The following is a 17,348-nucleotide window of genomic DNA, read 5'->3' as shown; positions in this document are numbered from 1 at the left end:
CTCCTTGATGTGCTTTCGTAGGCATGTAAAAACGTTTTTGTTCCAGCAGGCCTTTGGGGATAACTAGTCTGGACCTGTGAAAATATGACAGATGGATACTACTTTTGTTGTTGTGGTTGTCTTTTAATGTTTTGATATTTTTACAATTTTAATATTGATGATTTAATTATATTTTTAACTTTTGTACACTTGTATTTCTGTTTCTATTTATAGGTTTTAATTGTATAAATTTTAACATTGTAAGGCTGCCGTGAGTCCCAGTATTGGGAAAAGGCGGGATATCATCATCATCATCATCACTGCTCCTTTGCACTGGGCACTATAAGCTACAGCTTTCGGTCACAATACAAAGGAGGTGTGTGTACACATGCATGTTCAGCACTTGGTAATACCATGTCACTGTTACTTCAGACACACAAAGTTGGTTTACACGTTCAACTGCAAGCTATCAGTTGTTGGTTAATCAATCAATAGGCAGGAGTGTGTAAAATAACTTGGATAACTATGGCTTCTTTTCTAGGCTTAGCCCAGCAGCTCCAGGGCCAGCAAACCAAACCAGTGCCCAATTAAAAAAAAATATCTTAGCTCTCATGCTCTGAGCTGCTGTGGAAATCATGGCTGAGAGAACCCTGAGATTGTGTAGATATCCTTTGCTTGTATGTACATAGATACTGTTTGTACTATCTCTTCCCCCTGCTCTGATTTTTACTGAGCAAGTGACTGCAGTAATTAGTAGTATATATTAATGGAGTGTGCTAATGTCTTCAGAATTTGCACTGGAGACATGATCACCCATGGCTGCTTCACCTTGGAGACTGATAATGAGTTGTATGTTCCAAAGTACTCCTAATTGTTTCTCTTATTACCTCTATGGATTGTTACATTTTACAAAGGTTGTGGCCAGTAAGGCAAGCCTACCTGTTTAAAGTCTGTTCACAGGATTCCCTGGTGCAATAATGTATTGTTCTGCAAAGAGCGTTAAGACCAAGGCCAGGAGAAATGGCACTGATTGATACCAGCAGGCCTTGAAACCATAGCTCGCTGCCCTGTTTATCTGTTTACTGCACTCCTTACGTACATTAATTCCTTGCTTTTCTTTTACTGATCTGTTCTTCTGACCGATCCTTCTCTCCAACTGATTTCTTTCCCTTCTCTTTCCTTCTTCATTTTCTATTGACACAAGGCTGATTTTCACTTACATGTTCATCATGAATTTTCTATAGAGGCATATCACTGTATATGAAAGTTTATATTAATGTCAGATAAACAAACATTAACCAAGCAAGAAGATAAGTATCAACACTTACTAGCTTCAAATAATTTCTGAGACTCTCCTGGCATCTGTACTATGTATTCCTTGAAGGAGAAGAAGTTAAAATGAGTAGCTGGACATTTTTATTTTTTATTTTATTATTGCATTTATATCCCGCCTTTTTTCCTCTTGCAATTTATCCTCACAACAACAGCCCTGTGAGGTAGGATGGGCTGAGGGTGTGTGACTGGCCCAAAGTCAGCTGGTGAGCTTCCATAGCCGAGTGGGGACTAGAACCCAGATCTCCCAGCTCCCAGCCCTAAACTCTTGCCACTACACCACACTGGCTCTCAATATCACATAAGATTAAAGCATTGTGCTGATGCCTAGGGAATCACTTTTAAAGGGTCTATAGAGAACTACAGACATATTTCTCAGTTACTGGGTCCAGTGCTTAGGGCAATGTTGCATAGCTCAGGACACATCCAGGATTCTCTCCTAGCGTGAAGGTTGCTACAGTGTAAAAATGAGGAAGCTCAGCAAATGACCTGATGTTTTAGGAGAAATGTGTGTTCAGATGTTTGTCAACATGTCTGAAACAATCTATGGAGGCAATATTTTTAGAATGGGCACTTAAATTTCGGAAATACACCTGATTCTTAAAATGCAGCTTTGTTGTGTTCTGAGCAAGAACTGTACAAATGACTAGATATTGGCTGTGATGTAAGAAGGAACAGCTGATAATTTGGAATATATCAGTGGCTGGTTTGTACATAAGATGGCCCCCATATGATTGCTTTCGGTATTTGTGGGGGCATCATCCATTATAAGGTTGGATTTGGCTTGTGTGGAGCACCATTTGTGTGAACCAGTGCTTCTACATGGATGCAGTATATGGGGCTGTCCAAATGTCCATGGTAGTTATGACAAGTGTTTCAGGCTGTCACCATTGCAAAAATTGGAGTGGCTATACATGTGGCAGGCCTCAGCCAAGCTCAGAAATGGATAGTGACTAGGGGGGTGGTTAGGTTTCCAGCACTGGCAGATCCAAAAGCCAGAACATGTGCTGTAAGACGGGCTACTGGTTAGGTTCTAGGGCAGATAGACAAGGAGGGAGTGGGGTGAGCCAAGCCAAGGCCAACCAGATGTTGAGGCTTCATAGGGGCTGGTTGCTTTTGACTTATGGGCTTAGCTGGTATCCAGGCTCATACTGAAGCCTAGAGGGTACCCTTGACACACATAGCTGCTTATACTTGATTTGATGAGAAACCAGAGTGCTCGTGGGGCAGGAGACTGGCTGCTGGAGGTCTTGGTTCAAGGCTTATATTATGCCTCCTATGTACATCTAGCAGTTTACATAAATGGTGCCTCCATGCAACCCTGGATAGACTGAATCATTATTTCGCAGTATAAATTGCAGGTGTGGAGGCCCTGACCTGGATTGGGACTGCAGCCGGTAGCAAAGAGTGAAAAATCCTGTACCTGCCATGCTAATGCCCGGATCAGGCCCTGTACACCTAGTTTTGAGTAAAAGAAGAAAAATAAACATAGCTGCTAGCTAAGTCTTTAAAGTATAAGGTATGCTTTGGTTCTTACTGCTGGAGGTCTTAGAGCTGTAGTTCCATTTAAGGTTGGCATATTACATTGAAATAAGAGAGAAGGATTGAAATGAATGCTCACCTTTCAGTAGAATGTGCACAGGATGTCCTGTTTTCTCTTTGAATAGCACTTAGTCTTTAATAAATAATTGTATGATATATGAATAGGTAATGTTATGAACTATTCTAGAAACAGTATTTTATTAATGGGCTGAGAAATGCTCCTATTATTATTATTATTATTGAATTTTAGTCACCTTCGTGTTTAAAAAGACCCAATGTGACTACAACAAAATTATTAAAACATAGAAAATATAAAATAGCTAAAAACAGTTTTCATTAAAACACCAAAACATATTTAAGTTTAAAGTTAGAAGGTTTGCTTAGAGTGTACGTTCAAACATTTTCTGATCTATTTATTTTTCCCTAGAGCTTTACATTCTTTGTCCTTCATCATGGGAGAAAATTCAAGTCTTGCTCAGCACCACTGGGGAAAACAACAACAACAAATAAAACTAATATTGAGCAGTTTAATAAGTCACTTGGTTTTTAAAACTTTCGTCTTTTAGGTACCAAATGTAGAACCTTTCATTTTTCCAATGGGATTCCATCTTCATTTTTTCTCTTGTTTTGCACTATGCTGCGGATGAAATCATAGTGAATTTTAAATAAGGTTTGCAACATGAATTCCCATTTGAGAATTCTTTAATAGATTCATTTTATTCACTGGCACAACGCAGTAGGCTTCTGCTGGGGCTAACAATTGTTGCTAGTGTCAGCTCAGCTGCAAATGGGCATTTGTCCATATTACAAGGCTGCCATTCAAACTGACATTGCAGATTGCTGATATGTATTCCCCTGTTTTCAATATATGCTCTGTGTTAAAATCCTGTATTGAAGCCATTTAATGCTTTAGACTGCTTTCAATTTCACATGGTTAATTGACTTTAGGGAGAGCATGCTTTTCCTTTTTGCCTCTTCCTGTCTCAATGGGTTATATATAGAATGGGCAATCTTATGATGTGCATCATCGTAACATGGTAGTGAGCCATTGACGAATCAGGATATTGTCCCCAAAAGTCTTACTAAAGAAATATTTCTTCAAACTTTCTGCACCCAGTCCCTCTTTCTCAGCTTACCTTTACCTTTTATCCCTATATTGAACTGGAACTTTGGGCTTCAGTACTTATTGCCAGAATTCTGTAGCCAATATTGCTCAAATCCATCTAGCCATATTTTGAACATATTTTCTTCTTCCTTAAGAGAGGAAGATTATAGTATGTGAATATGTTACAGTATTTTTTGAGCATGTATGTATGTGTCCTTTTTTCTGATATTTTAAAACTGGAGCATGTATTATAATTAAAGATTTGTCAGTATTTATCACTTATTCTTGACCCTGCTTAGTGATATGGCTCCTATCGCAATAAAATAAAATAACACATTTTATTAAATATATTAATAAAATTAATATATTCTATTATATATCAGGATAGGTAGTCCTTCATTCCCTTTTCAGAGATGCCTTTGTTTCTCTGTGGACTTTGCTGAGCCCTGTTTTATAGAATGTGATGTGATAAATGGAGTGTTTTATTAAAGCTGAATAGAAATCACAATTCTTTATATGTTACTCATATAATACATGTACACTGTTACTGAGACAGGTACTTTCTCTGCTTGGTGGCTGCATTTTCAAGGCTTCCATTCTTCCTATGTCCACAAGGAAACTTGCTGTTCTGCCATGGAAACGGAGCTTGCTTGAGTTATGTAATTCCATAGACTGAATCATCACTTAATATATCATGTACGGAAGTTGAGTCCAAGAGCAGCTATGGCAATAAGATAAAAGTATTTGACTGTGATTTACTATGTGATTCTGAAGCATCTTACCTGCATAGCCTTTCATGGCCCTGTCTCATGTATGGTTTAGCCTCTTTGCTTCCTAATAAATCTTACCTAGACTGTGTCTCCATGCCAACAGAAGGAGAAGCTAATTGGAGGAGTACTGGATTTTTTTTAAAGGAATCAGCTTTGCTGTGATTTGGTCCATGCAGGGCTTTACGAGGGAGTGCTTCGCACCAGTAAAAATCACTTCACAGAACATACTTCCTGCTGGGGGTGGGAGTTGGAATGAATGCAATCTGACCAGCAGGGGCTGCTCAACCAATAAGAGAGGCTTTCCCCATTCCCCCCCCCTTCTCCTTTCCCCTGAAAGTCCAGCTGCACCTGCATTTCAGGAGCAAGCCTCATTGATGACAGTGGGAATTACTTGTGAGTAGACACACCTATGCTTGTGCTGGGGAAGAGGTGGGGGGGCACAGGGATGGGAAACCAGCCCCCTTTCTAACCTCAGGATCTCTATAAGGAAGGTGTGAGGTAATTACTTCCTAAGACAATAAACCAAACCATGGAGTATCACAGGTTCGGTGAAGCGCTTTACAGGCTTTAAACTTCAATTCACGGGCATCTCTGTAAATTTTGATACAGGTATTCAGAGACCAAGCTTCACTGAGCACAATGGGAATTACTTCTGAGTAGACATACATATCCTTGTGCTGGGAAAGGGATGGGGAGAACACAGGTATGGGAAACCAGCCCACTTCTAACCAAACCAATACTGCGCAGGATCTCTGTAACAAAGCTGTGAAGTAGTTACTTCCTAAGGCAATAAGCCAAGCAACAGAGAATCGGAGCCTCAAGATTACGTTTTAGAGCATTTAGGGAATGTGCTTTAAACTCATTTCAACTGAGGGGGCAGGTCTCTGTAAATTTTGATGTGGGCATTCAGGGAATCACTTCCGAGTAGACACTAATTAGTTCGTGCAGGGACGGGAAACATCCTTTGAGCAGGGTCACAGTGAAATGCACACCCCTGGGCAGGGCTAACCTACCCGAGGTAAATGCGGGGGTTGAGGTACACAACAACTATATTGCAGAGAACCTGACTTGAGAACTTTGGGCAGTCTCAGGAAATCCCATTTTCCCTGATAAGCTCTGGAGTGGCTGCTGGATGGCCACAATGTCATGTAAACCTAACGACCTCGACATTCAACCATCTCGGAGTAAATCGCTGGTGGAAACACCCCCCGTCAACCCATGTTTTCTTAACGGAGACTCTCTCTGAGCCCACTACTTCTTTGCCACCAATTCCATGTGGACATATCCATCTGGTGGCCATATACATGTTGTGTGCTTTGGTCCTTTCTCTCCTTGCCTTCATAAGCTAAATTGGAATAAAATAATGTTGTTCCAAAAGTCCCTGAGATGCTGCATTTTTAGTCGATGCCTTAAACTAGAGGTGTAATGGCTTGATTGTTGGACTAGGAGCGCCCACTAAGCCATGAAGCTTATTACATAACTTTGGTTTGATTGTTGTCTCATCAGCCTACCTCTTGGATGGTAAGGATAGAATAGGGGGTTGTTGGGACTATGTATACCACTCTGAATTCTTTGGAGGAAAGGAGGGATCGTAACATAATAAAAATAATCTTGAGGATTCTCAAGCTTAGTATATGAAATGAAGTTTATACTTGATTATTCTAATGAACATCCTTGTATTTATTCCCCTGGGTAACTAAGGGATGGGATATTTGAAAGTGGACATGGATTCATGGATTCATTTATCAGATTGTATTTTAATATGTTCCCCATTTTGCGGGCCTTGGAGCCAAAAAAACAGAATACAAACACACTTGAATACTACTCACTTCAGAAATTTTGAAGAGCATTTAAAACTTTGTATTTTTTCCACCTTGCTTATTTTGTCCACAAGATGTCCAAAGATGTTATTGTAGTTCCTGCTTGCATGCTATTATCATATTTATATCCTGCTTTTCAGCCCAGATTGACTCCAAAAACATGTCTTTTGACTGATTTTAAAAGATAAACCTAAGATGTTTAGCTGTATTCATCCAATATAGGTGCCTGTCTTGATCAGAAAAAGTAGCACTGGATATTCATGCATATCTTATTTCCGATCCCAAATTTTCATATACCCCCATAACTAAGGATTTCCCAAAACAATAACAAATCTGTTCAAACTGCAGTTCATGCATTTCCTATTTATCCCACAAGTTGCAATATGCACATGATATTCTGTCACTGTATTCCTTACAGGGCACTGAGAATAACACTGCTGCAGAGTGAGCTGCAAGGGATAGGAACAGCATCCCAGCAGGAAAGCAGCTGGGATGCTGTCTGACTAACTCTCCCTGTAACAGATATGACTGTACTCCTAGCTAGAAATGTTAGAATGAGCAATGTCTGTATACTCCATGCTGCGCTTCATATGTTGCATTAAAATGCCAATGCAAAATGGAAACATTACTTCAATCAATGTTAATGCTCATACAGCCTTAGTCCAAAGCTTTCTGTTAGATTCTCATTCATATAGCATTGTACATCTGCAAATTAAGTATTTGAAAGGAACAGATGGCGCTGGATTAGATGGACAAATAGTTTGACCTAGTATAAAGCAGTTTCTAAAAGCATTTTTATTAGTTTGATTGTGGCTTGTTTTGCCAAGGGTTTCATCTGAGTGAGGTTTTGTATCCTTGATGCCTTTGAACTAAAGGAAAATATGTCTCTGCCTCTACTATGAAAGCATGATAACTTTAGTTATGGAGATACTAGAGTATCTAAAGGCACGTCTCCTCCTGCATGTACCTGCTTGGACCCTTAGGTTATCCTCTGGGTGCCCCTGCCAAAGGAAGCTAAGTCGGTGGCTACAAGAGAGAGGGCCTTCTGAGTGGTGTCACCCCACTTACGGAATAAACTCCCCAAAGAGGTTCACCTGGTAACTATGCTGTTATCTTTCTGGTTCCAGGCAAATACCTTTCTTTTCTCCTAGGCATTTTTAGACACCTAGTGCTAAGCTATTATGGCTGTTTTACTGTGCTGTTTTTTGTTCATTATATTGTATTTTATTCTTTTAAATATTTGTATTGTATTTTATATTTGTAAATGTTTTAAAAAGGCATTTTACTTTAATTTGGTTGTAATCCACCCAAAGAACATTAATTATTTGGTGGATTAGAAATATGCTAAATAAAATAAGTGGAATTTCTTTGTCACAGAACTAGTAAGAACATAAACCCACATTCACTTAAAAGGTGGCATGCCCTAGTCATGATTCTCTTAGGAACTACTTTATTATATGACTGTGATGTACCCTGGAGTCCTTACCACTTTCTTTAAATTAGGTCATTAGGTAAGCCCATTTAAATGGGGTTTGTGTTGCCTCAGCATTACCACTGGGACTAAACTGGCCCCAAAATATCCCTCAGAACAGAAGTGCCACCACCGACTGAATTATTACAGAAGCTTAAGATCTGACCAGGGTACTAAGTAAACATTCTGCCAACTACCAATTTCTGCCTATTCATCTCCCCATAAAAGTTCCTTGTTATTAACGGTTTATTAAGTTTTTCTGTTTTTCAATACGATACAAAAAATTAACATCATCCCGTCCATGTCTTCCTCCACGTTTTCCCATCCCCTCTTCATATTATCATATAGTCCCACCCTTAGAAAGTACAGATTGTGAACAAGATAATTGAACAAAGGTTAAATATATTAAAAATAAAGAAGGGCGAAAAAAGCAAACGAAAAAGGAGAAGGGAAGAAAGACAGAAAGCAGTGTCATGTATATCTCTTCATGAACCTACACTGGCCTTGTAGAGAACCTACATGATTCTGGTACAGCTCAAGCATGTTTCCCCATATTAATTGGCATTTACTATCTTTTTGCAGTTGGTTATTATAGATCTTTTCATGGGTGGCTAATGTCAACAAATCTTGAATCCAGTTGTACATATTTGGCACATTATATACTGTGGGGTGGGATGGGGTGGAATTTCGGGATGCATTCTTGGACATCACAAGAGTATTACAGGAATGAGCAGAAGATAGATCAGGATCTGCTGATAGATTGCATGATGGTTTGCATTAGTTTGGCAAGGGTTTCTGACTGCCAATAGTTTTAACAACAGCATAACAAAAAAAACTTTTCCCTTTCAAAGTTAAGCTGGTAGAATATCTGTGCTATAGTCACTCAAATGTAGGGATGTCAGAGAATTCTGCAACGGATCTCGGTGAGGCCGAATGCCAGTGCATTCAGCCCCCCGAAACCCATCGCGGAATGAAGCCCCCGCCCCCCCAACCCACGAAAGGCGCGCGGGACGAAGTGCCCGCCGCCCCCACCCCATGAAAGGCACGTGAAACGGAGCACTTACCTGCTCCCATCCACGCTGCTGTGCGAATGGCAGCCGTCCTGCGGCTGCCATTCGCTTGCTCTTCAGCCATGATAGGCTACGTAAATGCTTACGTAGGCTATCATGGCTAACGCAGGGACGCCATTTGCGTCCCTGTGGAGGCCGTGATAGGCTACGTACGTATTTACGTAGCCTATCACGGCGGGGGGGGGGGGAACCTGAGTGTACGCAAATGGCGGTAACCGCCGCCATTTGCATATGCTGTTTCCCCCCCCCCCCGCCGTGATAGGCTACGTAAGTATTTACGTAGCCTATCACGGCAGGGGGGGAAAAAAACCCAGTGTACGCAAATGGCGGCGGCTACCGCCATTTGTGTACACTCGGGTTTTCCCCCTGCCGTGATAGGCTACATACATTTTTACGTAGCCTATCATGGTGAAAGAAAGGGACGCAAATGACGGTGGCTACGACAGCCGCCATTTGCGTCCCTGCAGGGCTGCCCAGCGGTTGGATGTCTGGCTGTGGGCGGCCGGAGCCGGCCAGCGGCTCCGCGGCTTGGCTGCGGAGACGGCCGGCGAGGATTCCGGGGGGACGGACGGAGTGCCTCCCCCCCCAGCAGAACCTGGCGGAGCCAGGTAAGTGGGGTTTCGTACACCCCTACTCAAATGTAGATTTTACTTCTCTGTGCAGCTTATTCTAGTACATGGAATACGGAGCACAATAGGTAACTTAACTGGCTCCGCTCCCTGAACTACCATTTTGCACTTGGCTCTGGTTGGAGGACCTCAAGGGTTTTAGTAAAAAATAAAGCATATCCTACAAGCCTGAACTCTGGCCATGCTACTATATCATTCCTATAAGTTGGGATTGGGTTGAGGTCCCTGATAGGAGTGGGCTAAATTCTGGGCTGTGCTACAATTTCTGTGGTCACCACTTTTCAGCCAAATGGATATTGCCTAATAAGACAAAGAATGCTGTCTAAAGGCCATATGTCAGTTTGTCAGTATGTGGGATGCTATGTAAATGTTTTAAATGTTAGGCTTGTCCTATAAGGGGAGTGAACGAAAATGTGAAATACACAGATAGCTGTTCATATAGGAACATACTAAGCTGCCTTATATCATGTCATGCTATTGGTCCATCTATGGCCTATGGGCAGCCACTATATAAGAATTCAGGTGGGGATCTCTTCCAGTCCTACTATTGGAATTTACACCTTTTCTGATGTACGGAATGATAGACTTGAGGGCTTTGTTAACCTGCATAAGATGTTCAAATACATTATGAACTATGCACATCTTTTCTGTATGGACATTTCTCCCATGTAGGAAATGTTGTCTTATGGGAAACGGCTCATACTCAGGTGCTTTCATCTTGATGAAGGGTTTCTTTTTCCTTTTCATTAAAAGAGTCTAATTTCTTAACAGTCATAAAATAAAAATCTAAAGGATGTGTGTACATATTTGACGGATAGTTCACCGACTCTGCTAAACTTTCAGTGAGTAGTTTTAATAGATTTGGAAAAAGCTCCACCTAGTGGAAAGCAGCCAAATACTTTCTGTTAGTTTTACCTAAATTCAGGGGGGAAAAAACGGTCATTATGCTTAGAGGTGATTTAGACAGCAATCCTATGGTCTCTGGGCGAGCGTCCCAGGGATCATAGGGTGGCTCAGAAAAACCCTTCTGAGGCCAGAGACAGTGCTAGGAACTTGGAAGGGGGAGTTGAAGATCCAGCCCATGCCCCTTTGCAGCTGGCACAGAGAGAACCGTGCTGGCTGCTTCTCTGAGTTCAGAAAATCAAAAAGGGGCCATTCTGGTGGGCAGGGAGGGGAACCAAGGAGACAGGAGAGGCCAGGATATGATTTATCCTGAGTTTTCTCCAGCCTCCTTCCTTCCCCCACCAAAGTGCCCTCACTAGTGAGATGGGCTGAAAAGCCCATCTAGCGAAAATAGCACAGAATGGAGGATGGGGAGGCACTCTTCCTGCCCTTCCAGCTTCAGCCTGGCAGGGCAGAAGAATCTCGGAAGCCCCCGAGTTCGAGGGGTTCTGAGCAGTGAGGGTGCAGTTCACAGGATTGTACTTTCAGATGCTAGTTCCCACCACGGTTGCCACTGATAACTCTGTAAGCAGTCTGGTTGGTTAAATACCTCTATCACTTGTATTGGCTTAAATGTGTGGAACAATTGGTTCACCAGCATTTCCTTCCCCGCAGAACCATGTGATCCTGACATACTGATGTTCCATGTTATCAGGGCCAGCCCAAGTGACACCTCCCCATTGCATGTACAGACTAATCTCCAACACTGAAGAGGGGACAGTGACCATCATCACCTGAGGACCGCAGGGTGGCTTGGGGGACACGGAGCAGGCTGTCTGGCACAAACTGTTCGTTCCTCCAGCACCACCTTGCTTTTCCTGCCCTCTAGCATCTGTTGTGTGAGGCAGCTGCGTCACTCTTGCTAATAGAAGGGCCGGTCCTGCATGTTATGCATGGTAGGAGCATTTAAAATGTGCTCCTTTCCTACCCTGTGTTTGTTGATGTAACAGGAATACAGGTGATGAGAGCATTTGAAGCAGGGATTGGCTGGAGAGGGATGTTTAACCACTCCCACATTGGCCAATTATTATCTGCAGGATTGTTTCCCTCTCCACTGAGTTTACTTCCTCTTTTAGAGCTTGGCTGGGAAAAAAACTACTGGGGGGTGCATTTGTAGCAGAGAATTTTTAGTAGGGGAAGGTTAAGATACACACACACACAAACTGTTTTTTCCCTTCAAGTATCACTCCAGATCTTGTATTACCTTAACATCTAGCTCTGCCCTAACAAAATGTTCGGATAGAAAATAAACCAAAGTTTAGTGTTTGCTCAAGATGTGGGAGTATGTGTTAAGATACTTCAGCTGTGAGCCACGAACGGCTTAAACTGGTTTTCACTCATTGATTTTAGTGGAGCTAATCTGGATTTAAGTAGAAACACAGCAGTTTGTAGAATGTTCTGTTTCTGTTTTCCATTTCTTGCAGACACATATCTTTTCCTTGGGAGCCACACTAAAAGCAGCAGTTGAATATATGATGGAGCCTGAAATAGATTCAGAATTTAGCCATGATTTACATACTCTGCTTAAACAAATGCAAGAAGAAAATCCTAAAGAGAGGCCAGATCTTGAGGTAATTTTTTTTTTGTCTTGGCAACTATGGAATACTTTCATATCATGTTGACCATGGTGTGCTATCTTGAATAGAAAATTTTTCCAAATTTTAATCTTCTCCATTATTCTTTTAGAATATAATTTCTTGATGCCAGGTATGGATAAAGCAATTATACTGGAAATATAGTATTTATAATGTCTGTATTAGAAGCAATACTTTTTAAACATATGGACAAAAGGTTTGGAAATACATATATTTCCCTTTGTTGTTGTTGTTGTTCAGTCGTTCAGTCGTGTCCGACTCTTCGTGACCCCATGGACCATAGCACGCCAGGCCTTCCTGTCCTGCGCTCTCTCCCGGAGCGTGCTCAAGTTCATATTCATTGCATCCATGATGCTATCTAGCCATCTCATCCTCTGCCGTCCCCTTCTCCTTTTGCCTTCAGTCTTTCCCAGCATCAGGGTCTTTTCCAGGGAGTTTTCTCTTCGCATTAGGTGGCCAAAATATTGGAGCTTCAGCTTCATTATCTGTCCTTCCAATGAGCAGTCAGGGTTGATTTCCTTATATTGAGTAGAATTTCTGAATATTTATGTTCAGCAGAATTTCCAAGGGAATTGGACTCTGTACCATTTGCTACATTCTAGCTGTGTGTGTTGGATCATGGCAAATTAGCATGTCAGACAGAAGAGGTAGGGTATGTGGAAATATGAATTCTGGATTCAATCCAATGTATGTTAGCCATTGGTTTTGCCATTGGGCTTCTTAAATGCTGTTTGTTAATTGACTCCTCAGTTTGACTGACTTGCTTCATTTGGTTTAAATACTTTGGGACTGCTCGTACATAAACATTATAAAATCAAGACCAAAGTATAAACCTTTGGAGAACAACCTGCAAATCCTTGGCTTGATCTGTATTCCTGACAACATTTCTGTTTCCTGGTAATTGCCTTGTAGTGATAAGGCTACTTTGGTTGCTAAGAGGTAATATATTTTTGCCATTGAAACTTGGTTCGGTGCTTTGATAGTATAATTGATTCAGCTAGTCTAGAGCATTCAATGAATGATTGTTATAGAATTCACTATTACTTCAAACAAGAATGAACAGAATTTTAACTAAATAACCCATATTGTGAACATTGTAACATATTTAAAATGTTGCACAACAAATTAATCTCTATTAGATCTTGTAGAAAGGTAACAGTTGGGGAGTTATGTCATCTTACAATTCGTTAATGGCTTGCTTTACAAATGCAAAACGGTGAAGTTTCCTAGGTATGATAGGTAGGCAATTATTACATGCTTTACGTGGCTATACAATTGGTTTTATAGGTTGTCATATCATTGTGTAAAGAGAAACTGAAACTTTCTTCCTCAAGTGATATTTGCCAATGTCTGTCTGCTATTGGAAGAAGAGTGCTTTCAATTGAACCATGTGGCAACTTTCAAGGTATGTTATGTAATTTTGATACTATAGCATATTTGCATAATGAAATCAAGAACATGTTTTCTAGCTTGTGACACAGAACCCAATTTATTATGGGTCAAAATAATATTTTTCTTTCTTTTTTTCTACTGGGTCAAGTAAAAAATTATACTCAAACAGATTGTTTTCCCTCTCTAACTTATAGTCAGTTCTTCTTTACCTTCCTTTTATATTGCCTGTTCTCAGAGATGTATTTCATGACTCAGTTATATGGGTTCTTATGCTAGCAGTTGTTTAGGATAGAGCACAATTGCTGCACAACTGCAGTGTCCCAACCTCTGCTATTGCACTAATTTTGCATGTTGAGGTTTTCAGACTCGAACATAAGTGGGAAATGGCCTGTGTAGACAAATGCTACCTAGACCATAGATCAGATTTCCGCAGTCTGGTGCCCTCTAGATTATTTTATTTGTTTTTATTTATTTAAAATATTTATATACCTCTCCACATCAAAGGTTTCGGAGCGGTGAACAAGATAAAAGAATAAAACCCATAATTAAAACAATTACATTTTTTTTTAAAAGAACAGATTCTGAACTTAATAAACTGCAGCTGGTCACCCAGGGAAGGCCTCTTGAAATAACAATGTCTTCAGAAGGCACCGAAAGCAACACAGTGTTGGCGCTGCCTGACCTCCAAAGGCAGGGCATTCCACAGGAAGGGGGCCACCACACTGAAGGCTCTTTTCCTGGTGGACTCCAACCAGACCATAGGTCAATGTGGAACCACCAGGAGCAAGCCCTCTGATGATCTCAGTGACCGGGCAGGTTAGTAAAGAAGAAGGCGCTCTCTCAAACATCCTGGTCCCAAGTAGTTTAGGATTTTGTACACGTGTACTAATACCTTAAACCCGGCCCAGTAGCGAATAGGCAGCCAGTGCGGTTCCCTCAGCAAAGGAGTTACATGCTGAAAAGATACAGCTCCTGACAACAGCTGAGCACCTGCATTCTGCACTAGCTCCAGCTTCCGGACCAGCCTCAAGGGCAGCCCCACATAGAGTGCATTGCAGTAATCCAGATGTGTTGGGACTAGAACTCTCAGCATGCCCCAGCCAGCCAAGCTGGCTTGAGCATGCTGGGAGTTGTACTCCAACACATCTGGAGGGGACCAGGTTGGGGAAAGTTGACATACGTATTTATTATCTCACAGTGAGGAGCAGCGTAGTGGCAAATTCAGAAGTGCAGGGTCCCTTCATGACAGTCACACCCATACACCCTTCTAAGATTATACAACCTTGTAAGATATACAGCCTTCAGCTGGGATCCAAAAACAGTGCAGCTGAGAGTAAGGCAGTGGTATTTGAACTGGATATCTGAGAAAAAATGTTAAAATCTTTTTCTTTCTTTCTTTCACTCACTCACTCATTCAAACACAAACGTTTTAGATTTTCAAAATAAGATACTCTTGGGAAGCTTCACCCTCTTAACTCAGCCCTCGTGGACAGTTCCCTTCTCATTTAGACAGCCCCCTTGCACATGCCCTTAGCACCCCAACATTACCCATTAGCCTTCCCTAAGCTCTTTCATTGTATCTCCCCCCTCTTCCTCCAACAGAAACATCCACACACCCAGCTGGATTGAACTACAGACACACACACACACTGATTTGGAAATGCAGGAGCTCATTGTGACAGTCTCCAAGGGCAGGCCAAAAATATCAGGCAGCTATGTTGATTCATATCAACAAACCAGTTCTAGGAGTTTTCATCTCCACCAGGAGCACATCTTTGGCAAAGCGAATAGGTCTTAATTGCCCATTCCAGACCAAGTCATCCCAAATACTTTGCATTGTTGCTTGGAAAATTCATTCCCCTCACAGCTACAGTGAGGATCACAACTAGGCTCAGAGGGAACAGGGAATTCTGAGTGGGGTGGCAGATGACATCAGAGTCCCTGCTAATGAAAAAGTGCCGGGGCTGTGTCTCTGCAAGCCCTGCCTCCACTACACCACTGGTGAGGAGGAGGAAAATTGGCTGAAATGCCTTAAAAGTTTCTATACTGAAAGTCATCTATGATTTGGTTCGCCCTAAAAAGCCACCATTTCACATTTAACTTTTAATAATATATTTGGTTCCTTTGGTGGGATGGACAGTTGGAGGGGGGAAATTGCAATGTTTTTTAATAACATCTGTCTTTGTATCCAGACAGTTGTGATAACATGTGGGAAGGAAAGGCCTATGAGAGGATTTCACCTTATGAACAGTGCACAGATGACAACTTAAGAGAGAATTCATCTCTGGAAGTGGAAGACATGAAAGCTGCTAGTGGTAGAAATTCTTCTGGCATATATACTATGAATGGCAGAAACAGTGATATAAAAGAAATTAAAAATAACCTGGTGAATGAAAGACTCTGCTGTCAACATGTTTCAACTTGGGTTACAAAATGTAAAGAAGACAACGGCAATATAAAATACAACAATAAGTTAGATGCAAAGCCATGCACAAGTGAATTGGGGAGCAGCACCTTTAAGAAAAACTGCTTAAGGAAAGTAAAAACCTTTCCTGTGCTTCCTCTTGGATCTGAGACAGACCCAAGAATTTCCTTCCCTTTTACAAGGCACAATGAACCACTAACAAGGAAACAAGATCAGTTACAACCCAAGTCATTATCAGCAATCAGTAATTATGAGCATACTGTTCTAGAGGGAAAATTAAGTCAATGTGCTAGAAATAATCAACTTGGATCAAAAGCATCATATTTACAGGGGCCAAACAGTAATTTAGAGGAATTTTGCCTGGGCCAAGAGAGATCCTGCATTTATCAACACCACATGGCAACCTGTGATGACAAAAAAGCAGATTTTCTTCCATATAATCCTGTGGTTTCTGAAACTTCAGACAAAAGTTGCATACTAAATGGACCAGATGTGTCAAGTCCTGGCCACAAAATACTAGAAAACTGTAATGCATGGGAATACTGCAGTGAAACTTCTCCAAGGTCAAATGAAAACTGTTCGTTACGTATTAACAGGTTTTCTGCAGTGGTTACGCCACTTAATGAAAATGGGTGTAGCTCAAGCCTGCTAAGTTCTCCAGAACAAAATCACAGTGAGACAAAAGGCTATTATATTGAAGATATACCACATGGAGGCAGGGAGTCAGAAATGAAAAATAATGAGCAGGTAGTAGAAACAAAACTTTCATTTAAAACATTGTCTTAATTTGTGTGGCATAGAAGAGGTTTAATTATTGGCAAGGTGGGGGAGTGTTGTCTTCTTTCAAAGTATTGTAATTGGGCCTTAAACTGTACCAGTATGCATGTGCCATAATGAATACCAGGAACTAATTGAGCACTTTCGTTACCAAAACTTTAAATAGGGTCTGAATTGAGGTGTGTTGGTGAACCTTTGTTAAAACATTGGCCAACTTTAATATGATTGAAGTCTTATTATAGATGGAAATCTCACCATAATTTTGTCAGAATAACTTAAAGGCAATTATTTCCAGGTAGAAATGATCTTGAGCATTTGCAATTTGTTTTATATGAATCAGTGCCCTGGTTTGCTTGTGTTTATAATGAAGTTGGTGCCACGTGGCATGGAAAGCTGTTCATGTAGAGTGCTCTTCTGTACAACTGAATTATCTTCTCCATACCACTGTAAATGCTGCCAAAAGAAAAATGCACCGATAGTGATGAATGGCTCCATGTAA

General features: G+C 41.1%; 1 protein-coding gene across 1 annotated transcript in view; it reads left to right on the top strand.

Moving 5' to 3' along the window:
• Nucleotides 1-17,348, top strand: part of KNDC1 (kinase non-catalytic C-lobe domain containing 1) — a 122,999-nt gene that overhangs the window by 53,525 nt on the left and 52,126 nt on the right. The window contains exons 8-10 of the mRNA XM_084845921.1: nt 12,085-12,231; nt 13,543-13,660; nt 15,840-16,819. Coding sequence (XP_084702047.1) covers nt 12,085-12,231; nt 13,543-13,660; nt 15,840-16,819 — 1,245 coding nt within the window. The remainder of the gene's footprint in view (nt 1-12,084; nt 12,232-13,542; nt 13,661-15,839; nt 16,820-17,348) is intronic.

This window comes from Heloderma suspectum, chromosome 3 (genome assembly GCF_057233095.1).
Source record: "Heloderma suspectum isolate Gila_16-S chromosome 3, 16-S_ref, whole genome shotgun sequence".
NCBI classification, from domain to species: domain Eukaryota; kingdom Metazoa; phylum Chordata; class Lepidosauria; order Squamata; family Helodermatidae; genus Heloderma; species Heloderma suspectum.
Note: the sequence above shows the minus strand (reverse complement) of the source record. Positions and strands in the feature narration are given on the sequence as shown.